The 26,300-nt window shown below is 37.9% G+C and overlaps 1 protein-coding gene across 3 annotated transcripts in view; it reads left to right on the top strand.

Moving 5' to 3' along the window:
• PDSS2 (decaprenyl diphosphate synthase subunit 2) overlaps positions 1-26,300 on the top strand; it is a 239,964-nt gene that overhangs the window by 77,801 nt on the left and 135,863 nt on the right. For all 3 annotated transcript variants that reach the window (XM_045843763.1, XM_045843760.1, XM_045843761.1), the window contains exon 2: positions 22,372-22,506. In XM_045843763.1, the coding sequence (XP_045699719.1) occupies positions 22,372-22,506 (135 nt within the window). The remainder of the gene's footprint in view (positions 1-22,371; positions 22,507-26,300) is intronic.

Here is a 26,300-nt window from a genome sequence, read left to right as displayed (position 1 = left end):
ATGCGTGAGGCAGAGATCAGTTCTTCCCTTTCATGTGTTACAAAGACCTGGCATTTGCTTATCACCCCAATCATATGATTTTTGATCTAACATTTTAGAAATATCCAGTATAATAAACCTTTGGTATTTTGGAGATCTTTGGAAGATGTGAAATTTGAGAATGGTTTTATCACGATTTTTCCTCACAAACTTAATATACAAAAAACAAAACCACATTGTTTTAATACTCACAGGTCATTGGATAGGTTATATATGAACTAAATAGCATGCTCCTGAACACCAGTTTAGAATTGTACTTGATTGGAAATTGTGCTTTTCCACAATGGCAGGTTATTATACTTTAGTAGTGTAGGAAACAAAGTGCTAAGGGTTTCTTAGAGGTTTGTGAGAGGGGCTGGAGCTACTTCTAACTTGAGAAACCTTAATATAATGAATGATAACCTCTCCCTCATTAGGAGCATGGAATTGATATTTCTTTGGACTTTTTGGCAGTTAGTAGCAGAAAACCATTGTATCAAAACTCAAGCCACATGCTGATATTGAATTTGTGATTGTATTCCTCTACTTGATACCCTAATGCTTTATATCTTAGGGCTGAAGCTATTTTTTTTTTTTTTACTCTTTACCCAAGGATTTTAGAGAGAGAGAAAGGGAGAGGAAAAAAAACATTGATGTGGGAGCAACATTGATATTTGCCTCCCATATGTGCCCCAACTGGGAATCAAACCTGCAACCTAGGTATGTGCCCTGACCAGGGATTGAACCTGCAACCTTTTAGTGTATGGGACAATGCTCTAATCATTGGAGTCACTCAGCCAGGGCCAAAGCTATCTTTAAAAGAACTCAATTTGCTTTGCCTCTATACTTAGTATGTATCATCCACTTGAAAAAAAGCAACATAAAATATGTTTGTCTTGGCCAGTGTTTCTCAACCAGAATAACTTTGCCCCCCTGGGGACATTGGGCAATGTCTGTAGACACTTTTGGTTATAACAGCTGGGGGATGCCACTGGCATCTAGTGGGTAGAGGTTAGGAATGCTACTAAAGAGCATGCTATGCACAAACCCTTACAACAAAGAATTATCCAGTTCAAAAGTGTCAATAGTGCTGATATTGAAAAGAAATCCTGTCTGGTCTTAATAAAGTATTTCTATTTAAATTATCATCATATTTTTAAGAAACATGATTCTATCTTTGGCTTGCTCATAATCTCATATTTTTCACCATTTCATTCCTACAGTGGCTTTTTCTAGATAAATGTGACTTATCATGCTCACCCATCTTTATTCTCTATAGTGTGTGGCACAAAAAAGAGTAATCATTCAATGCTTCTGGAATAAGTGGAAATAATATCAATATCAGAACATACATAAGTGAATAAACAAAGTGGTTTCTTTTTAAACCAGATGCAGGTAAATGTAGCAGTTTGAAATACTCTCAACAATGATTAGCACATTGAATTTTCACATCTTTGGATAATAGGTACTGGTATTACAGTATAATAGTATTTGGACAGTTTATGTGGTCAGTTACTGCTATTGTGTTTACCTTAGGCAAAGTACTTAGCATCACTGTACCATTTGTTCTTGTTCTGTAAAAAAGGGTTTTAAAATAGATATCCCTGCTGCAGTTCCAACTCTGCAGTCCCAACTCTAACATTCTAAACATTTTTAGTAAGATGTACAGATGATTTTTCCTAAATACTCAAATATTTAATTTATTAATCAGTAATTATATATGAAACAGTGAAAATTATCAGGATAATCATTGCCACTCGTGTTTTTTCCAAATGAGTAGTATAAAACGTGCCAAAATGCACTGAGTTTAGATCCAGAGGTTGGTGTATATGATTCCTTCCCCAACTTTTTAGAAGATGTATGTATGTATTTGTTTCATTGTGTTTAAGTTTGAGTAAAAATTCAGTTCTTAGTAAACAAAGTTTATTTTATCTTGTTAAGTCAAGACAAAAGGCCATTCATCAATTTTTTACATTCAAAAGAAAGTCTTCATTTTGGGAGTTAGGAAATATTATATATTGTATATGAACTTCAGTATCCTCTATGGTCAGGACCATAGAAAATACCTGTGTATTAAGTCAGACTTTGGAAAGCTAGGCATTGCTTTTTACATGCTAATAGATGAAATTTAAATTTGTATTTATTTTTAATCAGTTTCCTAGTACTAAAATAAATTTGGATACCAGCAGCTCAGAACAGTTAATAGCCTGTATAAATGGGTCCCAAGACACCTGTTCCTTTATTGTTAATGAAGCCCTATTTCTGTGCAGGAAGAGGAGAGTTCCTGTTGATCCTCTGTCCTAGCACATCTCTCTGTCTCCTATGTGCAGATTTAAATAACATTAAGAAATGTTTCCTCTTGTTTTCTGTCATCTCTAGAATTCTGCCAGACACACTTATTCTCTTTAATAGGCTGTTTCTTCCCAAATGCATTAGGGTGATTTTTTTTCTTGTTTTGTGTGTTTTGAATTTTTTTGGAATTAAACCTCAATTATGTTATGTTATGAGGATTTAATGTAAAATTATGATGAGTTAATAGCACCAGACACACAAATAGCCAAATGAAGTTTCTTGGGGAAAGAATAAATGACTTGTGGAAATTTTAGTAGCCTGTGGAAATGTAAGAAAACAAACAAAAATATAGAATTCAGTTCCAAGGCTCTTGTGTTCTCATGGTTTATCCTCTGAAATTACTTAACTATACTCTCTTTTTCTTATTCTCTATTACTGACAATTTGGAGAGTTTGTAATTATTTATTTCTATTTGCTATTTAATATCAAGCAAAAAGTTATCAGTCTTTTTGTAGATAATTTGAGAGGAGAAAGCCCCGTATGTAAAGAACTATTGCCCTGGCTGGTGTGGTTCAGTGGGTTGAGCACTAGCCTGTGAACCAAAAGGTCGCTGGTTCAATTCCCAGTCAGGGAGCATTCCTGGGTTGCAGGCCAGGTCCCCAGATGGAGGCATGCGAGCATCTAACCAATTTCTTTCTTTTTTTTTTTTAAGAACTATTATCACAACCTACCATTTACATTTTTCTACATGATAAAATTTTGCTATGGATGTCTCGAAATAACATTTGTGATTTGTGGCATTCATTTCTACTCTCTTTAGGGGACAGTATATTAGCAAGTTTTCAAAAATTGTTTTTATGTATGTGCTATAGAAGGAGATGGTGTTCTTCTTACCCCTGCAGCTTTTCCTTCTCCAAACGCCTAAATTTTTACTACAGTAGGTGATAGTTTAAAGATCATTCTTAAAAAAGGGAACATGGTATCTGTGAAGTAATGAGTGAGAATTACACTGCTGATCATGTAAGGCGGCGCTTCAGAATGTCTGTTAGGTGCATTGGGAACCCAGAAACCATTTGTTTTGATAAGTAGCTCAAACACTGAGTACATCCCAAAAATAGAATGAAAATAAATTCACTCTTCTTCCTGAGAGTGGTAATCTTTATAAGAGTTAAACATTACTATCTGGAATAGTTCACAAGGAAAGTATTTTCACACCTCAATCTTGTATTTTGACTTGTATTTCCTTGTATAGTTCACAAGGAAAGTATTTTCACACCTCAATCTTGTATTTTCACACCTCAATCTTGTTTCATTTACAATAATTTTATTAACCAATATCACCCCAATAAATTTAATAAAAAATAAAAAATTAAAATGTGAGATCTCTTTCTCATCAGGGGTAGAAAGAACACAAATCACAGTCTTTGGGTTTTTGGTTTTGCTTTTTTTTTAACACTGGCTATACATTAGAATCATACTTGGTAAGTATTTTTGAAATACTTTGCCTGGACCCCAATCCTGGTGATTCTGCCTAAATTGGCATAGTTAGAGTGTAGAGTGTATGTTAGAGTGTAGGTATTGTTATATTTAACTCTCCTCAAGTGATTCAAATTTTGTTACCAGGGTTGAGAACCACTCACAGAAGTTAAGCTAAACTAGGGGCTCCCGTTGCTACTTTCCTACACTACAAGTACTGTGAAAGAAGGCATGCTGGAGGCCCTCTGAAAAAAGCTTCTGGTCAAGTGACCACTCGGGTGGGGATCACTTGCTATAGGTAGGCATATTTTGGGGGTGGATGAGCTTGGTGCTTTATAGCAGATGCTCTAGACTTGCATAAAAAAGGAGGCGCTTCTGTTCGCCAGGTGTAAGTGATTTCCAAAGATTGTATTATGGCAACCGTTTTTGGTAGACTGTGGACTTCACTGTAGCTCATCCAAGGTACATAATTTTAAAAATTTTTTCCCGAATTTTGAGTCAAATATAAATCTAGGACATAGTCTCTGCCAGTCTTAAAATGTTTCAACTGAAATTTAAAAAAATTAAACTATGATATACTTTACATGATTCAATTCACTCCTTTCATAAGTATGTATACCCCTTTTCTATATTCTCATCATGAATTGTTTTGCACAATGAAGCATCTCACTTCTAGTGAACGTACTTTGATATGAGAAGCATAGAAAGAAATTATAAAAGATAAAATATCAGCAAATTTAGGGATAGATGCATGAGAGGGAGAATGCAGAACAGGAAACATGTACTGAATGTGGTTTTATAAGTAAATCAAAATGGCCATTTATATAATTAAAAATAGTAAATGTTGTCCCAAGTTTTTTTTTCTTTTTTAAGGTAAGCATTCCTCCCCTAGCTTGGAAAATATGTCAAGGCCTCTAAGACAGGCCTGCTGAGAAGGGCTGCCAGTGCCCCTGCAGAGTCAAAGGCCCATAGACAGGCCCTTCCTCTGAGCGGCTGCCTTCCAGATGCTGGGTTCTGCCTCAGATGTGTTGGTCATACATGCAAGAACTGGTTGTTCAAACTTCTGCTGCCAGACTAATCACATTTATAGTTTCTTGGCTTAATTTAGTTTTTTAGCAAATAGTACCTAGCAAGTTACCACAGTTAAACCAGTGGAATTTGGAGCACCTGTATTTCTGAAAGCCACTACTATGTACATGGAATGGAGTCTGACTTTTAATCAACAATTTTGCCATTTGTTTACAACCTATTGTTTATTGTAAAGAAACACTTCATGCTTCTTAATTTTTCATTTGTTCTTTAAGAAAAGATGGACAAGGACTATGTATACAGATAGGGTTCCACTGTTATTATTTTAATCAATTATATTCTCCTTGTCAGATTCCTATTTGTGGTGATATGCCCTGTGTGGCAAGTGCTGAGAAAACATTTGTACAAAGTCCTGCCAAGGGAGACTGTTGACGCTATGGAGTATAGTGACTTAACTGTTCAAGATCTTCATGTTTATTAAAAAGAAAAAAAGCACCCAGATACTAGTTAATTATATTTGTCTGTCTAAATTACTAGATTTTGTGGTTAGTATATAAATTTATTAAATAGTTCAAGTGTATTTGATACACTGTTACAGCAGTTTTATTGATATACTGGCAAAGAAACAAACATGACCACTCTTTACCATCTGTTTATAATGCTATATAAAGAAGACCATGTTGGTTGCCATGGAAACTACAGTTCCAAAACCACTGAATGTTTGCTTAAATTCTCCAACCTTTTAAAGTCATAAGCCTTTTTCCTGAGTAAAAGAATAGAAAAATACATTTACAAATTTCCAGTGATTTTCTTAAAGTCATTTCTCTGTAAAATTCATTTATTAAATCTAGTCTGATATTTTGCCTCAGGATTTTACAAATTCAGTTGAGGGGCTCTTAATTAGAGAATCTTTGGCATCTTCAAGAATGGGTGACAAAATGTTAACACAATCCTATTGAGAGGTGCCACCTCTCTTTTTGTAACTAAAGGCTTTGTGTCTTTACAAAAACTTTTTATTGGTATAAGAATAAAAAGGAATCTGAAGAGGTGACAAATATAAGAACATGATATCTGGGGAGGAAAGTCAGTTAAAAGTGTAGTTATAGTGCCTAACCATGTTTAGTTATTGCTGTCATACTAGCTAATATGAGGAAAATAAAGCAGGGAAATACTTGGCTGTAAGCAGAATGATTCTGACTTTAAAAATTATGGCTACTAAAAAATACTCTGTGAAAAATAAGTAAAATAAATTAATATTTCTGGGAATCCTGCCTAGGGAAGAAAGAAGTAAAATACAGGGTAGAGCAAAAATAGGTTTACAGTTGAGTACATGAAACAGTTTATTCTTGTATTATTATTTATTAATTATTGTATAATTTTCAATATGAACAACTGTAAACCTACTTTTGCCTTACCCCCTATCTGTTTTACTGTTGTTCTTCTGTAAATAAAAATCTAGAACTTCTTCTTAATCTCAAATGGTAGTGTACATCCACATGCTTTCTTTATACAAACCTGGTGTCTACATAGACAATCAAGAAGCTTTTTGCTATATTCTTCAAGAGTAATTTTTTGAAAGTCTTAAAGGTTATTAATATTTTTACACTGGGGCAAGTAAAGCAGGATTGCATCCGTTCCAGCTTTCACTCAAGCCAGAATCATTGACTGTAGATAACAGTGGTAATACTGATCATAGTAATAACTAATGCACATTGAGCTCATAGTATATGCCCTGGTACTGTGTACATAGCTTTGTTACATGCTAAGTGTTTATACTTAGGCTCATGATAATTCTATGCGGTAAATGTTGTAAGGGCAACTGTACAGTCTCTATATAAGGGTTTCTCAGCCTTGGTACTACTGACAGGTGGGCGACCATCACATACATTTTAGGATGTTCAGCAGCAACCCTGGCCTCTACTCTCTAAATGCCTATAGCATTGCCCCAAATAGTGACAACCAGCAATATCCCTAGACATCGCCAAAGCCTTCTGGGGGATCACAGTCACCCCCAGTAGATGAAACAGCTGTTTAATTTTTATATTGTAGAAGTAGTTTGTAAACTGCCTCCTCTTCCCATGTTGTCTCCCCCTTTCCCCCATCATTTCTAATACTAACTCTTTTCCAGTTTTGTTCAGCTGTTGATTTAATAACTTCAGCAGAACCCATCTATTATGATAGCCCTCTTTATCTAGGATTTTGAAAACTGTTCTGCAGCATAATGAAACAACTGGGATGTTTGATGTTCATTGCACTAAAGTTACACATTCATAAAAGACAGTTTTTAATAATAAGATTGTAGAATCTTCTACTGAATTTCATATGTTAAAAATGGTAGGGAACCATTATTTCCATGTATTCAACTATAAGTGCCAAGCAAAGGGTTTTCTATTTGTTTGTTTTTTCTATTATTGACTTGTATAGGATTATTTAGTATAGTTCAGTTTGTGTGAATCCTGCCTATGATACTGAAATAATTAGAAGATCATCAGCCATGGCCCATTCTTACAAAGTTAAAGAATCTTTTTAAGGTAAATGCATAATAGCAATACTAACTTAGTAGTGTTGGTTAACTTTCTGATCTTTTGAAAAACATGACTGTTTTGCTGCTTTTTTTTAAATGAAGGTTTGCTTTAATACAAAATACATTTATTATCAGCTTTTTAAAATTGTGACATAGTGAAGTGCGACCCAGCAGGCCTCAGGACTCATGAAGTTTGTCAGGTTCCTGTGGTTCATGGGCTCCTTTACCAAAAGTCTTAGCTTATGAGCCCTTTCCCCTAAAATCTCATACAATAATGAAAATATTTTTTAGCATTCCAAATATTTTTTCAGAAATGTATACATGGCTCTGTTAATGCTGTTTCATAGGAAATTACCAGATCTCACTATAATTAACTAGAGAACATTTCGGAAGAATGCTGTCATAGAGAATAATAGCTTTTTTGGAAAGAATGAAACTATTAGACCTTTTAGACATAGATAAATTGTGCACTTTAATATAGTTTTTAATAAATTTTATGTAAGCAGTAGCTGGCATATTATTTATATCACATTTGAGACCAAATTGAATGGGGACCAGAGTATACAGTGAGGATTATCAGTGCTTATGTGTTATGGAGCACTTTTTAGCTCTTGAGTAATATGCTCTTGAGTCCTAAGGCCTGGGTTAGAATCATGGCCCTACCACTTACTTACTTATGGTCCTGTCTCTTACTTATCACTTAACTTCTTTGTGACTTAACTTCCCCTATCTGTAAGATTAGGATAAAAAAATATTACCTTACAATCATGGATGAGGTTATGTGAATAAATACATATAAAGTGCTAAGAGTAGTGCGTGCAATAGATACTAGTTGTCATTGGGGTTTATTACTTTCATCTTTTTATGATAATGTCCCCAAGATCAGGCCCTTAGTCTGTTAATGAGTAGTGCTTGGAATCTAGGACTATTTATTGTTTGTTTGTTTGTTTGTTCTGATAAAGTGACTTTTGTGCTGATGGGAACATTTCAGTTTAGAAATACAAAGTAAGCATTGTGTGGCAGGTCAGCACATTGAAATAAACATTAATTTTTTTATTTGCGTAGTTATAGAATTTAAAAACTACTGATAGTAGCTATTTATTTTAACTTGATATTCCAGGGACTGTTTAAAGGCTTTTCAACCTTGTACCTAGAAGAAACAAAACCTAGCTTGCTTGTTTTGCTCCCAAACTCCATCCACCTTTCCATTTGATGTCATAACCTTGCCTCAACATTACTGGTCCCTGGGAACCAAAGGACTTTGACTTAAAAGCCAGTTATTAAGGTAGCGGCTTTAGAGTCATACAGTCTCAGTTTTGAATTCTGACTTGTCTACACCTGCTTTTGACCTTGGGCAAGAAACTGGCCCATTTCTAAGCCTCAGCTTTCTCACCTGTAAAATGGACATAACTGTAGGACCTGCTTCATAGTTATTGAGTGCATGTAAAATGCGTACCCTCCATAGTATGTGTGGTAACAAGAATAGCTTGCTCCCTCCCTTCTTCCCATATCCCATCCTCTTGCCCCTAACATGTCAGTCAGAAGGACAGGCAGGTAGATGTTCGTCAGCTCCACTGCTTTATTTGGGGAGAGAGGAGAATCGGCGACTTATGTCATTACTTTTTTCTCATTTCTAGTGAAACGAAGGCTGTCATTTGCAGCCCATGCACTGCAGCTTTCTGGCAGGAAAGCTGTGGGGGAGAAGTGGCGCCCTGGTGGAGCAAAGCCTAACGATGACCACAGTGTCTCTGACGTGTCCCGGCACGTTGTAGCTGTAGTGCTTTCCTTTACTTTCTTTCACCTTTAAAAGTGAATTATTTTAGCATGAATTAGGCTCAAACACAACTATTAGGGTGGGGACAAAAAGTCTCCAAACAAACTTCCTGTCTTATTTTAATATATTCCTAGAAATAAACACATAGAATATATATTCTTTTAACTGAGTAGCTCTTTAATCAGCTATTTTCATGAAGAAACTCACATTCTGCCCATTTTCAAGGAAGGGACCCAAGGTTTTCAGTAAAGAATACAGAAAAATGTGATCTTCTCCTTCTGTAAAAGTTATAATTTTGTGGACTATTTTAGAGGATTGACTGTCACAGACCACCATAAGGGCACAGGGCCATAGGCCACAAGCTGGACCTATGAAGATGCTCATTTCACTGCAAGACTCCCTGGCTGTCACGCAGACCCTGGCTGCTCCTGCAGTCTGAAGGTTTTTGTTGTTGTTTTTCAGTTGTGGTTTTTAACCTGGACAGCACTTTCACTGCAGTGCAGACTTTTCTCAGCCTCCATGTGAATGGGCTATTCAAGACTTCCCATGGCTCTGTGTTTAATGGACCGCAAATCCTAGGCTCTGTGCTGCCTGGGAGGGTTGTTGAACTTGCCCATAAGGAGAAGGCCGCACTCAACTGCTTGTCCAGTTCTCAATATGCAGACCTATAATCAAGAGAGGTTTTGAGGTGCTTAGGAGAAATGAACTTTAGACATTTTTTCACACTTCTTACCTAAAAGGTACTTTGTGAGCCCTAATTCTAAGCCTTCATTCCTTTTTACTCTGTTTCAGTTCTGCTGTGATCATTATCTCTTCACGTTGGGTGAATATGGGCTTTGCAGACAGACATCTGAACTGAACCTCAGGTCTTTCACTTGTTGGCTCTATAGTTTTGGATAGGTTAACTTATTAATTCATTCAACAGATACTCATTGAATATCTGTATGTGCCAGGCACTATTCTAAGCCCTTGGAGATACAACTGTGGACAAGTAAATATGCTGTAACATGGTTGCATTCTAGTCCAGGAAGAGAAATAATAACTAAAACAAATGAATGCAAATATGTAGTATATAAGTGATAATCATTGATATGGAGAAAATAAACTGTCCCTGTGAGCCTCAGTATTTGCATCAATAAAATGAGAAAAACTGCCCTTGGCCAGTGTGGCTTACTTGGTTGGAGCATCATCCTATAAACCAAAAGGTCTCAGGTTCGATTTCAGGTCAGAGCACATACCTAGGCTGCTGGTTCACGTGCCCCCACCCCCCATCAGAGCATGTACCAGAGGCAGCCAATCAATGTTTCTCTCTCATCCATGCTTTTCTTCCTCCCTTTCTCCCTGTCTCCCTCCCTTCTCCTCTCTCTACAAAAAAAGAAAAGAAAAGAAAAAAACTACCACCACATGGGATGATTGTCAGGTTAGATGAGCTGGCACCAGTGAAGGCCTGGGGATATACCAGGGTAGATGAGACAGTCTGCCTCCAGGTAGCATGCTGGCAACTGGTAAATGAGGATTTCTTCCCAGACCTTTTTGACCTGCTAGAGTGAAGAAGTGCTGTTGTTCTCTGAGGATTAAATTGACTAGAATAACCTGTATGTAATTTATTGCAAGTATCTCTCTCTTCCTTCAATTGGTACCATCCTATTAATAATACCAGGTAAATTAAATTTCAAAAAAAGATTATTTTTTGTTGACATACATAATTTGAGAGATGCCACTCTTATAGAAATCCTTTCCCTTTACTACCTCTGTTGGTGGCTTCTTTAAATATCTATAAGGTCTCAGTGTCATTTGGGAGGCAATGTTTGTGATTATGAGAGCTAATAAGTTCGAACTGAGGCAGCCAATGATGGGATCTTTTCTCTGGTGGAAAATCTTTCTGTGGAAGATGAATACAAGCAGTTTGTGTCCTGCTCCCGCCCATCACTTCTGATTCTCCTGTGCTTTGGTCTCCTGTACCTTGATTTCAGTATTGATTTTGGAAAAATAAATGATGTTTTCTTAAAAAATTTGCCCTGGATTTCTGAACCATCTGTTGCAATAATATAGCTTCAGGTTTTAATTGTTTTTCTATTCATTTTTTTTAAAACTAAATTCTCCTGCTAAAATCCATGTCGTATTTCACTTTGCTCCTCCACTAACCTCACCCCAATCTGCCCTTGAGGTATTAGTTCTCTGTAAAGTGTTTCATTGTTTTTTCCTTAGCTTGCTTGTTTTCACTGCCTTCTCCCATCTGCTATTGTATCTTGTACATTTGAGTTTAGCCTGTTGGTAATGTTATGTAAAAGCCAAACTGTCTTTCCAACTTTTTCTGATGCAAATACTCTTTTTAACTTTTGTACAGTTGAACCACCTTCATTAGCTAATAGGACTGATATGTGAAGTACTAAATAAATATTTATTACTTACGTTGAGAGATTCTTTTTGATAAAAACATGCTTTTATGCTAACTGAATAAAACCATAGAAAATTATAGAAGATTAATCTGAGAGCAGTTCTCTTGCATTTGAGTGACTGTCTTTTGGAATCGGAACCGCAAGTTGAGAAAAGCCCTGCACATTAGGGAGCTCTCATGCACGTCTGGTTGATTTATTTCCGCACAGACGGACTGTGGTAGTGGGAGGTGTAATTCACAGCGCTGTAGCTCTTAGCCAGTGTCACTGCTTGAGTGGTGGTGTGAGTTTCGTGTGTCTGTGGAGTGTAATGATGCCTGTATTCCAGCACTCAATTTTTCTGCCCCTTTGCTTCAACACGAAATTGATTTTTTAAAATGTGAACAAAGGGGGTCTGTATGTAAAAAATTACTCTATGAGATCATTTTAACAGATTTTTTCAGTATGACCAAAATACTATTTTTTTAAATGGCCCTATTTTACTACATTAGTATTTTAAAATAAATCTTTAGTTACCATTTGAGCAGGGAAATCTTTGTGGGTTGTTTTCGGTTTTCTGATAGTACGTTTAATTCTAAGATGGCCAGCCTACATCTTGCTGCAAACTTGCTCGATTATGGCATTATTTTGTACTTCTTTTTCATTTCAATCATTTTATTAAACTACTGGTGTTTGACAATAACCATTTCTGAAAAGCTCCTGCTTGATTTCCCCCTGTTCAGCAACCCCTCTGCCCTAACCCCATTCTATTTTCTCTTCTCTTACTTCCTTTTTTCCAGCGCCAGTCTTTTGCCACATGCCCATCAAACCTAATTGCAGCTTAGGGAGGGCTTTGGTGAGGCAGTTCCTTGGCCCAGCTGTCCCTCGGGGATTTAATTCGTGGGGGATGTACATGTGGCCCTCGAGCCATTTCAGTGGCTGCTATAGCTCCCAGATTCCAGCAGCTGGTCACCTCAGGCCCTAAAGTTGTTTCAAGTCCAGGGCAGTTTAGTCTCAGGATAGATATGGCAGGAATAATATAATTTGGGTCATTTTGTCAATAGAAATTAACCTCCAGTTCTTCTGCTAATTTTATATAAAAATCTGTGACATGCAGACTATTTTTAGTCTCCCTCAAATTATAGTGCTTTAAAAAAACAATTTCTATGAGTGTTAATTTTTTTCTTTTACAACTGAGTAATATCACTGTCTTTGAATTGTTAATTATATATATGTTTTTTAACACTTCTTTGATAACACTTAACCTTTTGCCTTGTGTCTAAATCTTAGAGAATTAAAGGTGAAATATGAGAACTCAAAAGGTACCCAACCCAGCACTCGGGTTCATTAAATATGGGCTAAATTTTTTTTCTTTCAATGAGAAACACAAATGTAATTTAGTAAGTCGTTTGCCTTCTTAAAATTCTGTTACTTTTTAAGTATATTTTTTCCTCCAGACTTACAAAGAGATCTCTGCTCTGATACAATTGAGAAAATAAGTCACCCTTCATCTAAAAACCCACGGATTAACACTGGTTACCATTTGGGTATATTTTCTTCCTGTCTTGTTTCTTTTTATTTTTTTTAAACAAAATATTTTAAACACAGAAAAATACAAGGACACTTTGTATGTTGAACACCTATATAATGATGCCCAGATTTAAAATATTAATGATTTTCAATGTTTTTACTAGCTTTTGTCCTTGGCCTTGTTTATATTCGTATATTGAACATAATTGAGATCACATCATGTATGCAATTTTTTATTCTGTCTTGTTTCATTTAACATTCTAAATATTTTCTCATGTCATTAAAAAAACTGAATGCTTTATGCCAACACTAAATTTATTCTAGTGTGTGGACAGATTTTCTGTTTTTAAATAGGGATAATTCTATTCCTACGTAATTAATTTGACATTATACTTCCAATCCTTTTGACTTAATTTATCACATGACTTAAAATGGTATTTTTTAAAAAACTGCAGTTTGCAACTCACTAGTGGGTCACACAATCAATTTAGCATGTTACATTCAGTGTTACAAAAAAGAAAAGATCAGAATAGTCCTATAGTTCTTTAGCAAAAACTTCAAATTGTTGTCAAATCTTTTGTTTCAGTTATCTGTATTTAAATTTAATTTTTTTAAACTGGGGATTATAATCACACAAGCATTATTAGGAATCTTACCAGTCAACCCACCTCACAAATGTTAGATTTGACATCCATCTTTTATGCTTACTTTTTCTGGACTGATTTGTTGGAATTGGATATATGAAAGAGCGGTAATAAAGTAGTAAAAACAAACCCCACACCTGTGCAGGAGTTAGCATTGAAGGGAGTTCTTTCCCTCATGGGTGTCTGGCCAGTGCTGATTCTTTCCCATTCAGTTTTACTTTGAGGTGCTTTGAGCTGACTCAGAGGCCATGATCCCTTGAAGGCAGTAAATTGTTTCCTTAATATTTGAGTCAAATTTACCAAAAGATGGCGGTTTGCATCACTGGCATAAGTTAGAGTGCTTAAGCATAAATCTCCAAAGTTTTCCCTCATGCCCCATTTCTGCCATCCTACCTCAACTCCCCATCTGGAACCACCCTGATTTTCTGTCCTAATCAGGGCAGCTCTCCCTCATGGGCACTGATGCAGCTGCCAATTCAGTCCATTGCCCTAAATGAAAAAAACAAAACACATAAGCACTCTGATGTACTGTGATCTATTTAAAGCTTAAGGAATAGGTCCTTTAATCTAGCATAATTCTCATATACAGTAACTTTTTGATAAGCTTTAAAATAAATCTCAGCATGCTTTTTAGAATGTATTGGGGCTTTTCTCCTGTCTGGCTGTTGCTTTTAAAGAAGCTGCTATGATTTAGGGAAGAAGGACTCAAAACTTCAAACTGAGTGGTTGGGTGTAGCCCATGGATAACAGGAGTAAAATGAGGAAAGTTGGGAATAGTGTATGACAGGCCATGAGATATACAACATGGAGAGTCTGCTGCTCTACTTCTTGAAGCTGTTTATTCTCTCATTTGCATGTTTTGGGAGACCCGTTCTGTGTCAGTTAACTCTGCTGGGTGCAGGGCATCCAAAGATGACTAAGCCTGAGGAGGGCCCTTGAGGTTCTCACAGGCTTAGGAGGGAGTACCTGTGAACAAATACGTAAACAGCAAAGCCGAAAGCATAGCAAGCCTGGGCTTTGGAGTCCAAATTATGTCTAAATCTTGACACTTCCATTACTAATCAGCTAGTGTGACTAGTAATTATTTCACTTTTCTAAGCTTTCTCACTAATTTTCCTCATCTATAAAGAATATTACCAGTTACTGTGTATGGTTTTTGTGAAAATTAGAGCAAACGCATGTAAAGCAGCACATGCCTGGCATTATAGTAGGTTGTAATTGTTGTCTGTGTCATTGTTACCATTTTATTATTGTTTTAAGTGCCAAACTAGAGATTTATAATAAGGGCCATAAAAGTGCACAGAAGGGGCAACAACTGGCACTGTTTCTGTACGCTGCACTGTGACAGCCCTGGCCGCAGTGCGCATGTACGTCCCCACTTCTTTCTGGGTGTCTGTGGGGACCCGTTGATTTGCTTGAGGACTTACTGTGTTCCTTCTGTTGGTTACTCATCCTTCCTCGGTCCCCTAAGTACAGGATTTCTTAAGATTCCTTTTCTCTTCTCTTCCCTGCCCTTCCCTTCTTTTCTCTTTTTTTCTCTCCCCCAAAACTCATCTATCAATTCCTGCTGCTTCAGCCATCACCTCTGGAAGATGCTTCCCAAATCTATACCCACAGCATTTCCAGCTGCCTGCTGGGCAACTCCATCTGGAAGTCCTTCTTGCATTCAGAGTTAACATGTCCAAAACTAACTCATTAATTCCCCATTAACTCCCCTTTTTTCCAGTCTCTGCTAATGCTAGCATTGTCACATGTTTGAAACACGTTTGAATCTGAAATTCAGCCCTTATGTTTCCTTTAGCAATTGATCCCTACCATTGTCTCCCACATGCGGTCAGTTGAACACACTGTCCTATTCCACCTCCATTCTGATGCCATCATTCAACTTTTCCTTTCCACCCCTGCTGCCCCTGGCTAATTTAGGGCCTCATTATCTCTCACCTGGACTATTGGAAGGGGCTATTCCTAACTAATCTTTCCTCTCCTTTTTACTGTGCTCCTGATGTATTGGTTCTGGAAATAGCTGTGTCCTCTTTCTTCTCTAAACCTTCACACACATTGTTTCTTCTTCAAAACACCCATTCTTCACTTCCCCTCCTCGCTTCAGGTCCGATGGCTACTTCCTCCTTACCCTTTAGGTCTCAGGGAGGTCTCTGGGCTCTCCTTCCCCCCAGTTTTGTTAGTTGCCCCTTCTCTGCACTCTCACAGCCCTTGTTCAAGCACATTTTATTACAATTTTTAATCCAGACTGTATTATCCACACAAAGGAAGGCTACAGCTTACCAGTGTTCATCGTGTTACCCTGTCTCTTTAACATTGTGCCTGACACATAATGAGCATCAACTACACTTTTCACTGGATAAATCTGAGAACACCAACATTACCATTCTCCTAGCTAGCATCCATTGTTTGTTTTTTTCAGACATGCATGACTTCACCATCTTCTGCACATGCTCTAACTTGTCGGTGTCCCTTCTTAAGAGAGGCACTGAATATAAACCAAGTGTCCCAGGTGAAGTGTGACCTGGACTATGTGAAACATGGTGTTTCTGTAGATTTAGAGCCCTGGGGCTTTTTAATGCTCAGAAGCAAATTTTCTTATTCTCTTATGGTTGTGTTTTTTTAAGGATTTAATGAAGTGAATTTAAAGAAGAGGTGTTTTGGAAACAATTATATAATTTACTCAAGCTGTTAATCTATTCTCCAGATTGTTAACTCCTCTCTTATGTGCAAATTACTGGTTAGATGGTATGTTTTTCTGAGTGCTCTCTTGATTTCTGCTAACTAGTCCACTATGGTTGCTTTTCCTGACCTTTTCAATAATGCATTCGGAACGTGGCAAGTGTTTTAATGATATGTGATGTTTGGGGTGGGAGCCAGGGAGAATTTCTTTACTTCTGTTATTTTGGGAGGTAGAAAAGGAAACAATATTTATAGGAGATTATATATGCTAGTAAAGTGGGGAGGACTTTGAGAGATAGAAGGAGAAACAGTAGAAGAAAGAGAAATAGGAGTTGAGAAAAAATAGATGGCAAAAAAATAGTAAGAAAGCAAATGTGCTTTTCTGATCATTCGATCACCTACCATGTGCTTCCCCAGTGCTGTGTACTTTACTCGTGCTGTCTCTTCCATATAATGACTGTGGAAAGTAGACATTATTAATCTCATTTTATAGAAAAGGTGACAATGTGAGTCACACAACTACTGAATGGAAGGATTTTTCAAACCTGTTTATAAAGGAGTACTGTTCTAATTTGGCTTAGCAAATAGTTTTCTTCGTGAGACGAAGCAGATGGAGAGCCACGACAGACTCGAGAGCCAGTTGGCCTGGGTTCAAATCCTGGCTCTATCAAGGCTCTCATGCCTACTTAGCTGTGGTACCTAGGCAAGTTGCTTGATCTCTGTCTCCCTCATTCTTCTCCTCTGTAAAATCAGGATAACCATGCTACCTCCTTCTGGAGTTGTTGTGAATGAATAGTAGTTAATATACATAAATGGTTAGAGCAGTTCCTCGCGTATATAAAATACTATATGTGTTTGTTATTGCTGCTGCTGCTACTGCTGCTGCTGCTATGTGTGTGTGTGTGTGTGTGTGTGTGTGTGTGTGTGTGTGTATGTCCTGTGAAAGGTCTTATCTCTGAGAAGTCTGAAGAAGGTGTCGTCAGAACTGTTACCAGGCTGTTCTATCAGCCTGACGTGGTCAGACTTACCTCAAGGTTAGCCTCTTAGGGTTCCTACTGTGTCATCATATCCTTTATCCTAACCAGGCTTAACCCCTGAAATGTGCGCACGCACACACAAGCTTGCACTCACATCCTCACCCTCCTTTTTTCCTTCTAGAAATAGGAGCCAATTTAGACTCTCTCTTTAATATTGTTATACAGAAATGGAAAAATAAAGAGTCACCTTAGGTGACATATAAATAAGGATAAGTAGAACTAGTTGAAATTTGTAGTTTAAAGCAAAAAATTTACAAAGAGCGCCCATTTTACATTTTCTTTTTCTAAAATAGGATGCTTTCTAGCCTCTCTCTGGTTAAGGTCTGTAAGATTTAAGCAGATTGTTGCATGATAATAAAGAGCTTTGGACATCCCTGATGCTTGTTTCTACTGTGATATAGCTTAATTACCTTAGTTTAACTTCCTGTCCTAGGAAATTAGAACTTATTTTTGAAAATCATTAACCCTTCTAATTTGTAGAAGATCACTGACTAGATTGAGGAGAAAATATGTCAAGAAACAGCTGTAACTTACACTTTGCAGAGAGCCTGAAGCTCTCTCTCTTTTTTAAATATATTTTATTGATTATGGTATTACAGTTGTCCTAATTTTCCCGCCTTGCCCTCCACTGCCTGGCACCCCCATTCTCTCCAGCACTTAGTTCACTACTCCTCCACTCCTTAGTTCATGTCCATGGGTTGTGCATTCAAGTTCCTTGGCTTCTCCATTTCCTATATTGTTCTTAACATCCCCCTGTCTACTTTATACCTATCAATTATGCTTCTTAATCCCTGTACTTTTTCCCGCATTCTACCTCTTCTCCCTCCCAGCTGATAGCCCTCCAAGTGATCTCCATATCCTTAATTCTGTTTCTCTTGTGGTTGTTTCCTTAGTTTGTTTTTTTAGATTCATTTGTTGATAGTTGAAGCTTTCTCTTATTTTGAAACTAATGAAAGGGCAAGAAGGGGCCCTTTTTGAAAATCCTGCTTGGAGGCATGAGGAACAAAGAATTTTCTTAAATAGTGGACTAACTCATTAATTTTGGATTAGTTAACATAATTAATTTCAGTTGATTCTTTGTTCTAAATTCACCATGAAAGTCTTAATAATAAATGAAGTATTATAATACAAATTTTGAATGTCTTTTTACCACAATCAAGAATTATATTTGTGGTGACTCAGTGGATTGAACACCAGTCTGCGAACCCAAAGGTCCTCTGGTTCAATTCCCAGTCGGGGTACGTGCCTAAGTTATGGGCCTGGTCCTCAGTTGGGGACGCACAACAGGCAACCACACATCAGTGTTTCTCTCCCTCCCTTTTTCCCTCCTGTCTCCTCTCTCTAAAAGTAAAGGAGTAAAATCTTCAAAATATAAAAACATATAAAGGGGACATAGTGCAAAGTCCCCTTGCCACCCAGTTCCCCAACCCACAGGAGACCACAATTATTGTTTTTTTGTGTTGATACTTTATATATTACAAATAACTTTGATTTTCTTTATCCCACCTATTCCTCCTACCACAGTGAAGTGGGTCGTAGAGCAGATATATTGACCTTTGTTACAAATGAGGAAGCCGAGATGCCAAGATTCAGACACTAAGCACAGCCTGGGCTGGGACCCCCTTTCAGACGCTCAGCAGGGCGTTCTGTTCATCAGATGAGCCCTCCTGTGGCTCAGTGGAAGGGAGTCCGCAGTGAACCCCTCTCTAGAGTGAGCACTCGCCTCTGGCACTGATTTAACACTTTAGCAAGACTGGAGCTTTCTCCCCAGAGGCCTCTTCTCTCCACCTTCCTACCCTCCCTCTCCTCTCCTCTCCCCTCTTCACCCTCTCCCTCCCCACCTTTTCTTTTCTCCTTTGTACCTCCCTTCCCTCTTCTCCCCATCTCACCCCTTCCATCCCCTCCCCTCCTCTCCCCTCCCCAGCACAGCTGGTTCCCTGAGCAGTGGGATGTGACTGAGCCAAGAACTGTCCCACCTACATTCTTGAAGCATCTGGGAAAACTTCTGGAGGCCAGTGCTTGTACAGCTGGGCCTCTTCTTGTGTCTTCTCCCTATCTGCCTGGTATCTGCCCCAAGGTCACAGGACAGAGACTTCTGTTCCTTGTGTCTGTTTTGCTACCTCTTCCCGGAAGCCTTTCCTGATGCCCCTTGATAAGAACCCTCTGATGCTCAGTTGAGAAAAATCATCTGGGTATTCATGGGCTCATTCACCTGAGCCTCACAATAAGGGCATGGGATAGACATGAGGAAACTGAGTGAGGCTCAGAGAGGCCAAATGACCTGCCCAAGATGACACAGCAGGCAAGTGGCCCCAGGGGTACTTCAGCCAAAGCTTTCTCATGACAGCATGCTTGGTCTACTATAGCAGAGCACCTCTGTGGACTGCCCACACCCTTAGCTTCTGCTTACAGTGCTCAGGCAGTATATAAGGAGGTTAAGGTCATGGGTTTGAGCTTAAGGTCATCAGACCTTTGACTGGTGCTGAGGCCTGACATTGGCATTTACCAGCTCTATCATTTAGGGCTCATTTCCAATCTCTCAACTTTGCCAAGCTGAAAAGTGGAGATAAGATTTGACTCATAGTGTCCTTGCAAGATCACAGCATACGTTAGAAAATGAGACCATGCACACAGCCCAGCCATCTCAGGGCTTGGTGGGGTGTGAGCATCAAGACTATCTATGATGATTTTAAAAACTTACTTATTAAATCCAGTCCTCTTCTCTTGCTCCAAGCATTCAGAGGCCTGGACTCACCAGTCTTTAAGTTGGGGTCAGTGCTTTGCACAGAACGGTAGGCATTTTGAGTTGGGGCTCAGAAGATCTTATCAGACGAACAAGGGAGAGGCTGCCAAAACCAGCAGGTGTGAGAGTGCTGGGATTTCCCCAAAGGGGTGGCTCTTCCCAGGGCCTGGACCTTGCAGGCACCTGAGGAGGTATGGGGAGAGAGAAACCTCGAGAAATAAAGAGGGACCAAACCTGTACAGGAGGTAAATTAATAACAAAATTGGTTTTCAGTCCCCATCATGGGGATCTAGGGCTATTTTAGGAAGGAGGGAAAAGGAACAGAACTTCCTGTGTGCCTCCAGCTGCCCCCCAGCTGACTGGCAGCAAGAACAGAATTTTTGTTGAATGAACTTACCTGTTTGTTTTCCCAAAAGCCAGTTTTCTTTATGGATAATTGTTTCCCCTAGGTTTACCAGTCTGCCCTTTCCACTGAGAGATCATTTCAGGTAAAGATGATCTCATAAATTTGGGAATAGAAACAATTAGGAACATTCAACTGTAAAATCAGAAAGTATTTGATTGGGAGGAAGGACTAAAACACAGACACACAAAAAAACAAGAAAAAACCCCCAGAAAGCTGTCTTTTAACTGGGCGCATCTGCAACACAGCAAAATCAGTAGATAAATTTCTTACTAAAACTATGGAGGAAAAGCATTCTCTAACGTTTATATTGAACAAGAGATGGTCCATGGAAAATAACGACATGGTACCATAATTTCTAATTTTTCACATGGAACATGTCACCAACATTTTCTTTGTTTAATATGCCATTCATTTATTTTCATGAATGTAAAAATTTCTAAGTGTAACCTAGTTTCCCCAGGCCTTGCCAACCTGTGGGTAGTTGGGGTTACATTGAACAGTAATAACTCAAGTTTTTCAGTTTTTGCTAGTGATCAGCAGAATAATGCTCCTCACCCAAGATGTCCATATCGTAATTCCTGGAACCTGTGAATATGGTAGGTAGGTTACATGGCAAAGGGAAATTAAGGCTGCTTACTAATCAGCTGACCCTTGAAAGGAGATAATCCAGGTGGGCCCAGTGTAACCACAATGGTCCGAAAAGAGGGATATAGGATTGTCAGAGTTGACGTGACAATGGAAGCCGAGGCCTGAGTGATGTGGCCATGTGCCAAGGAATGCAGGCAGACTCTGGAATATGGAAAAGCCAAGGAAATGAATTCTCCCCTAGAGTCTCCAGAAAGAAACATAGCCCTGCTGACACCTTGATTTTGTTCTTGTGGACCCTCTGACATCCAGAACTATAAGACAATAAACCTGTTATTTTATTTAAGCTGGAAAAAAAGAATTATATTTGTGTATTGTTTATATATGCTGCAATTAATCTATTTGATTATTGCTCATGTGCATTGTTCTAAATATTAATTTATTATATTACCCAGACTAATGATGCCATTTAGTTTTTATATGACACCATTTGCAGTACTTAAAGATAAAACAACAACAATGAGAAAAAAATAACAGCATGTTCCAAGAAAGTATTCCTGGCCTTAGTTATAGTAGTAATTATAAAAGCTCAATCCTCATAGCAAAAAAACATGACATTCTGAGTCAGAGCCTCATTGTTGTCTAGAATCATAATACTTTGACTAAGTAATAGGAAATGGCAAGATACTCATGATATTCATTTCCATTTTACTTCTCATACACATTTTGAGTCATTCAGATTAAGTTTAATCCCTTCATTCTTTGAGCTGCTTCTCTAGCTGTGAAAACTGAAATCATTTTATATAACTTCCGTTAACCACCATCACCAAATAATGTCTCTTCACCTAAGCCATGTAGTCAGTATTTATCTCAATTGCTGTCAACTACCACAGCTACCACATAGTTTCAGTTTAAAACTATGGATTCTTCTTGTTATCAGAGCGAACAGTTAATATTTTGAGGCCGTGTATAGACAGTGGGAAAAACCCAGAAAGAGGAGAAAGCCAGATCATCAAGCTCACAGTTTGAGATTTTGGCTTTTACAGCCAGCTGTGGGTTTCTCCACTTGTTTTCAGAACTTGTCGTTTCCTCTCATTCTCCCAATCCCATTTCTCTTCCTTCCCCCAATCCTATTTCTTTTCAACAAGTCCCATTGTCTGATTTTGGAAGTATGGGCATATTTGTAGCAATTTGCTAACATGATATGACTGATCTTATGAGAGTACATTAATCTTAACCTTTTTATTTGTTGGCAGAGGGCTTGTACAAGACAGCCGGAATAACCTCCAGTTGAGGGGCTTGGTGGTGCTCCTGATTTCTAAAGCAGCTGGGCCCAGCAGCGTGAACGCTCCATGTCAGAATTATGACATGGTCAGTGGGATCTATTCATGGTAAGAAATTAGTCTTTTGACATTGCTCTCTAAACTGTATTTTCTTATACTGAACAGTAGTGGTAGAAATCACTGTTTAGTTCTTTATCATTCACTAAATGAAAGATAGATTAAAATACTTTGTAAAGTTAAAAAACATGAGTTTCATTGTTAACAAATCTGGTTGTCTTGGCTGCTCCATGCGTAACTGGTAAATTTACCCGTATCTATGTGGTGAACACTTGCGTTACTGCCATGGGCGTGTAAAAGTTTCTGTTCATTACTGCCCTCTGCCCCATCAGGGTACCATCATATCTCTGCAGAGATCTCTTTGTCATTTAGCCCAGGATTTTTGATTTTTAAATCTACTTAAACTGATACATAGTTGTAAAATAATGACGCAACCACCATTTTAGCAGATATAATCTACATCAGTGCTATATCATTTCTTTTATTTTGCTTATTTTTATGGGGAAGTTTTTACTGAAGTTACTGAGATAAGAAATTTTTACATCACACACATTTAGATTAAAAATAAATTTATGAGCATGTATTAGTCACATTTGTTGCATCTAACACTTTAAATTTCATTTTGTTTTTTAAAAAATTACTGTATATTTTTTAGTAATAGTATATCATCAGTAACTCTATTTAATCTTAGTAGAGTGCTTGACACTGGGTTAAAAGCCTCTGTAGAAGTAACAATCTGCAGGTGAACTTTAGCACGTGAAATTTAAACTACCCTAAAAAACCCGGTGACAGGGAAAGTTTTTCATGACAAGAAGCATTTCTAGAAACTTTGACTTATGGCTGATATACAAGGGGGGATTCCCCGCCCCCCAAATGAATTATCTTCTGGAGGATGGGCTCTTGTAGTACAGGCTTCCACCACTAGGTGAGTGTTCATGGAACCCCTCTGTAGCAGTGCACCCGCTGGCTTTGTTGTGAGAGGTTGTGTTTGGCTTCAGTGGATTTTTTTTTAAGACTCTTCCAGTGCATTTGCCCATAATGGGTGATTTATGAGCTCACCTGCCCACAATGCACTGAGTGTTCAGCAGTTTTTGACCAAAAGTGGCATGACCATTGTGCCCCATCCTTGCTATTCATCCAGATCTGGCCCTGAGCAACTGTTTTTTGTTTCCTTGGATGAAAAAAGCCCTCAAAGGGAAATGTTTTGCTGATGTGGAAGAGGTGAAACAAAAATGGGAGAAGCACTAAAAGGCATCAAAATTGACAAGTTCAAAAACTGTTCTGAGCAGAGGAAAAAATGTCTCATTAGGTGTACTGCATCAAATGGAGGGTACTTTGAAGGTGGCTGAAGTTTAAACATGTAAGAATAAATACACAGTTTTTTATAAATCAATTCCGTTTTGGTGAGGTGCCCCTTTGTATCTTACTGGTTTAATTTAAAACTCAATCCACCTCATAGATTTTTTTAATTGCTAGTGGTTTATCCATACATTTTTTTTCTGCTATAATATTTAAAAATGACTGTTGCTTGTTAGCTATGAAGTCCAATGATCCTTCCTCATTGATAAGCAAGCCAAATTATTACTGTTGTGGCTACAAATGATCCACTCCTCCATCCAGAATAATTTTTGCAGACCTTTTACCACTCATCCATGTAAGTATCTTTACCAAAAGAGATATCTTGGGATCATCTTTAGTCCCTACTCACTCTGGAATAATTTATGGTTTTTAGTGCTTTGTAGGTTACTGATCATTTTTATGACAGTTATCCCATTTGATCGTTGCAATAATTCTGTAGGTAGGAGTTGTTAAGATACTTATTTTACTCCTGAGAAAACAGATACAAAATCTTGAGACTTTCGAAGTGGCATAACTGGCAATTGAGAAAAGTTGAGGCTCTAACTATAGTTTTTTCCCATATCTCATGTATTTATTTTCTTGATTCTATTCTTATTTTCTAGTCAAATATAGATAATTTATTTCACGTGCAGATTAGACTAACCATTAAGTTAATATACCAGAAAGGGTCTTCCTTTTGTATTTCTTTTTTTTAAAGATCTTATTTATTTATTTTTAGAGAGGGAAAGGAGAGAGAAAGAGAGAGAAACATCAATGTGTGGTTGCTGGGGGTCATGGTCTGCAACCCAGGCATGTACCCTGACTGGGAATCGAACCTGCAATACTTTGGTTCACAGCCCGTGCTCAATCCACTGAGCTATGCCAGCCAGGGCTCCTTTTGTATTTCTTTGAAAAACTCCTGAATTAAAAGCAACTTGCAAATCTTTAATACATTTACATCCTTCCCCCAAAGTGTTCAAATTAGAGATCAAACTGTACCTTATAAACTTTGTGGAAAGCTCCTGACTGAACTTGGAATAACTGGAGAAAACACATAAGGACCCATAATGAATACCAATAGCCTGTTAATCCCTGGAAAGCAAACAGATTTCACATTACCTTGAATCCCATGTATTTCTGTCTCCTGTTAGGAATTCCTTTGGTTTCAGCCTGCTGATTTTGACCTTGCTTTATTGGGCAAGTGTCTACCCTTGCAAGTGAGTAACCATATGTACCTGTAATGAATACCAGCCAAGTTTTATTATCTCTAATTCTAAATTAACCCATGTAAAGTACTATTTGACACATAAAAAGCGTTCAATAAATATTTATTACGTAAGTGAATCATCCCTGTTTTACAGAAAAAGAAGCTAATACTGAGATTAAGACTTGTCTGAAATCCTCTAAGTAGAAAGTGATAGAGTTGGGAGTTAAATTCTGGTTTTGCTTTGAAGTATGTACCCTTTCTACTGTGTAGGTGCTCTTACCTATACAAGGTCTATCCAGAAGTATCCAGCCATTTACTATGAAAAATAGAGACATTTACCAAAGAAGATATAAGACACAAGAACATGGTGCATAGGACAATGACACCTCAGTTCCCCTCAAAGTAGGCATCTTGGGACCTCACACAGTTCTAATTACCATAAGCTGCCCCATCATATTTTCCTGAATCTCATAGATAGTCTGAAATCTCTCCCCTTTCAAAGGTGATTTAAGTTTTGCAAACAGCCAGAAGTCTCAGAGGACCGAATCTGGGCTGTAAGTGGAGTGAATTACCTGGGTGATTTGATGTTTCTCAAAGAAACTGCACTAGACATGATGCATGAGTGGGCACATTGTTGTGATGAAGCTGCCAGTCATCATCATCCAAACAGTTTCTGCAGAGGAATGTTCAAGCTTGATGCAAAATTTGATGCAGATTCATTGTTGCTCTCCTCACTCAGTCATTTTGAATGCCACAGCCACATAGTACACATGCTCACTCAATAGTGTCCATGGTCCCCACTGACTCATACAGTGAAGTCATCATTGTTCATGCATGAGCATTCCAATCCACTCTCCTTGGCTGCCAGGTTACATTGATGTCATGCACAAACTGTTCTTTATGTTAACAATGGCTGGTCCTTTTCCTGACACACCTGGTATACCTACAGTGCACTGTGATGTGACCTTGTGTTTCAAGTTTCTTATCTAGCCTCTAACTAACACCTGCATCACCTTCTGAACCGTCACAGGAACATATACATTTGGTAGTTGGTCGTGGTAACATGAGGAGTTGTAAAGAACTTTGCAAAAGAGTAGGTGTTGCATTATGAATATAAAAATTTTCCAAATAATATAAATGGGTTTCATAGCCAAGTGTATAGAATCCATAATTACATTTAGGGAATAATCCTGGTTTCAGGCTATTTTCTGTAATCAAACTTACAAAATGTCATTGGTGATGCTTGGGTGTTTTATACACTTGTTAGTGTGAAAATGTAATTTGGCATAGTACTATGAGA

Source organism: Phyllostomus hastatus, unplaced genomic scaffold, assembly GCF_019186645.2.
Source record: "Phyllostomus hastatus isolate PE091 unplaced genomic scaffold, TTU_PhHast_1.1 phas_contig_40, whole genome shotgun sequence".
Classification (NCBI taxonomy): Eukaryota; Metazoa; Chordata; class Mammalia; order Chiroptera; family Phyllostomidae; genus Phyllostomus; species Phyllostomus hastatus.
The sequence above is the reverse complement of the archived record's forward strand: the minus strand, read 5'-3'. Positions and strand labels throughout refer to the sequence as shown.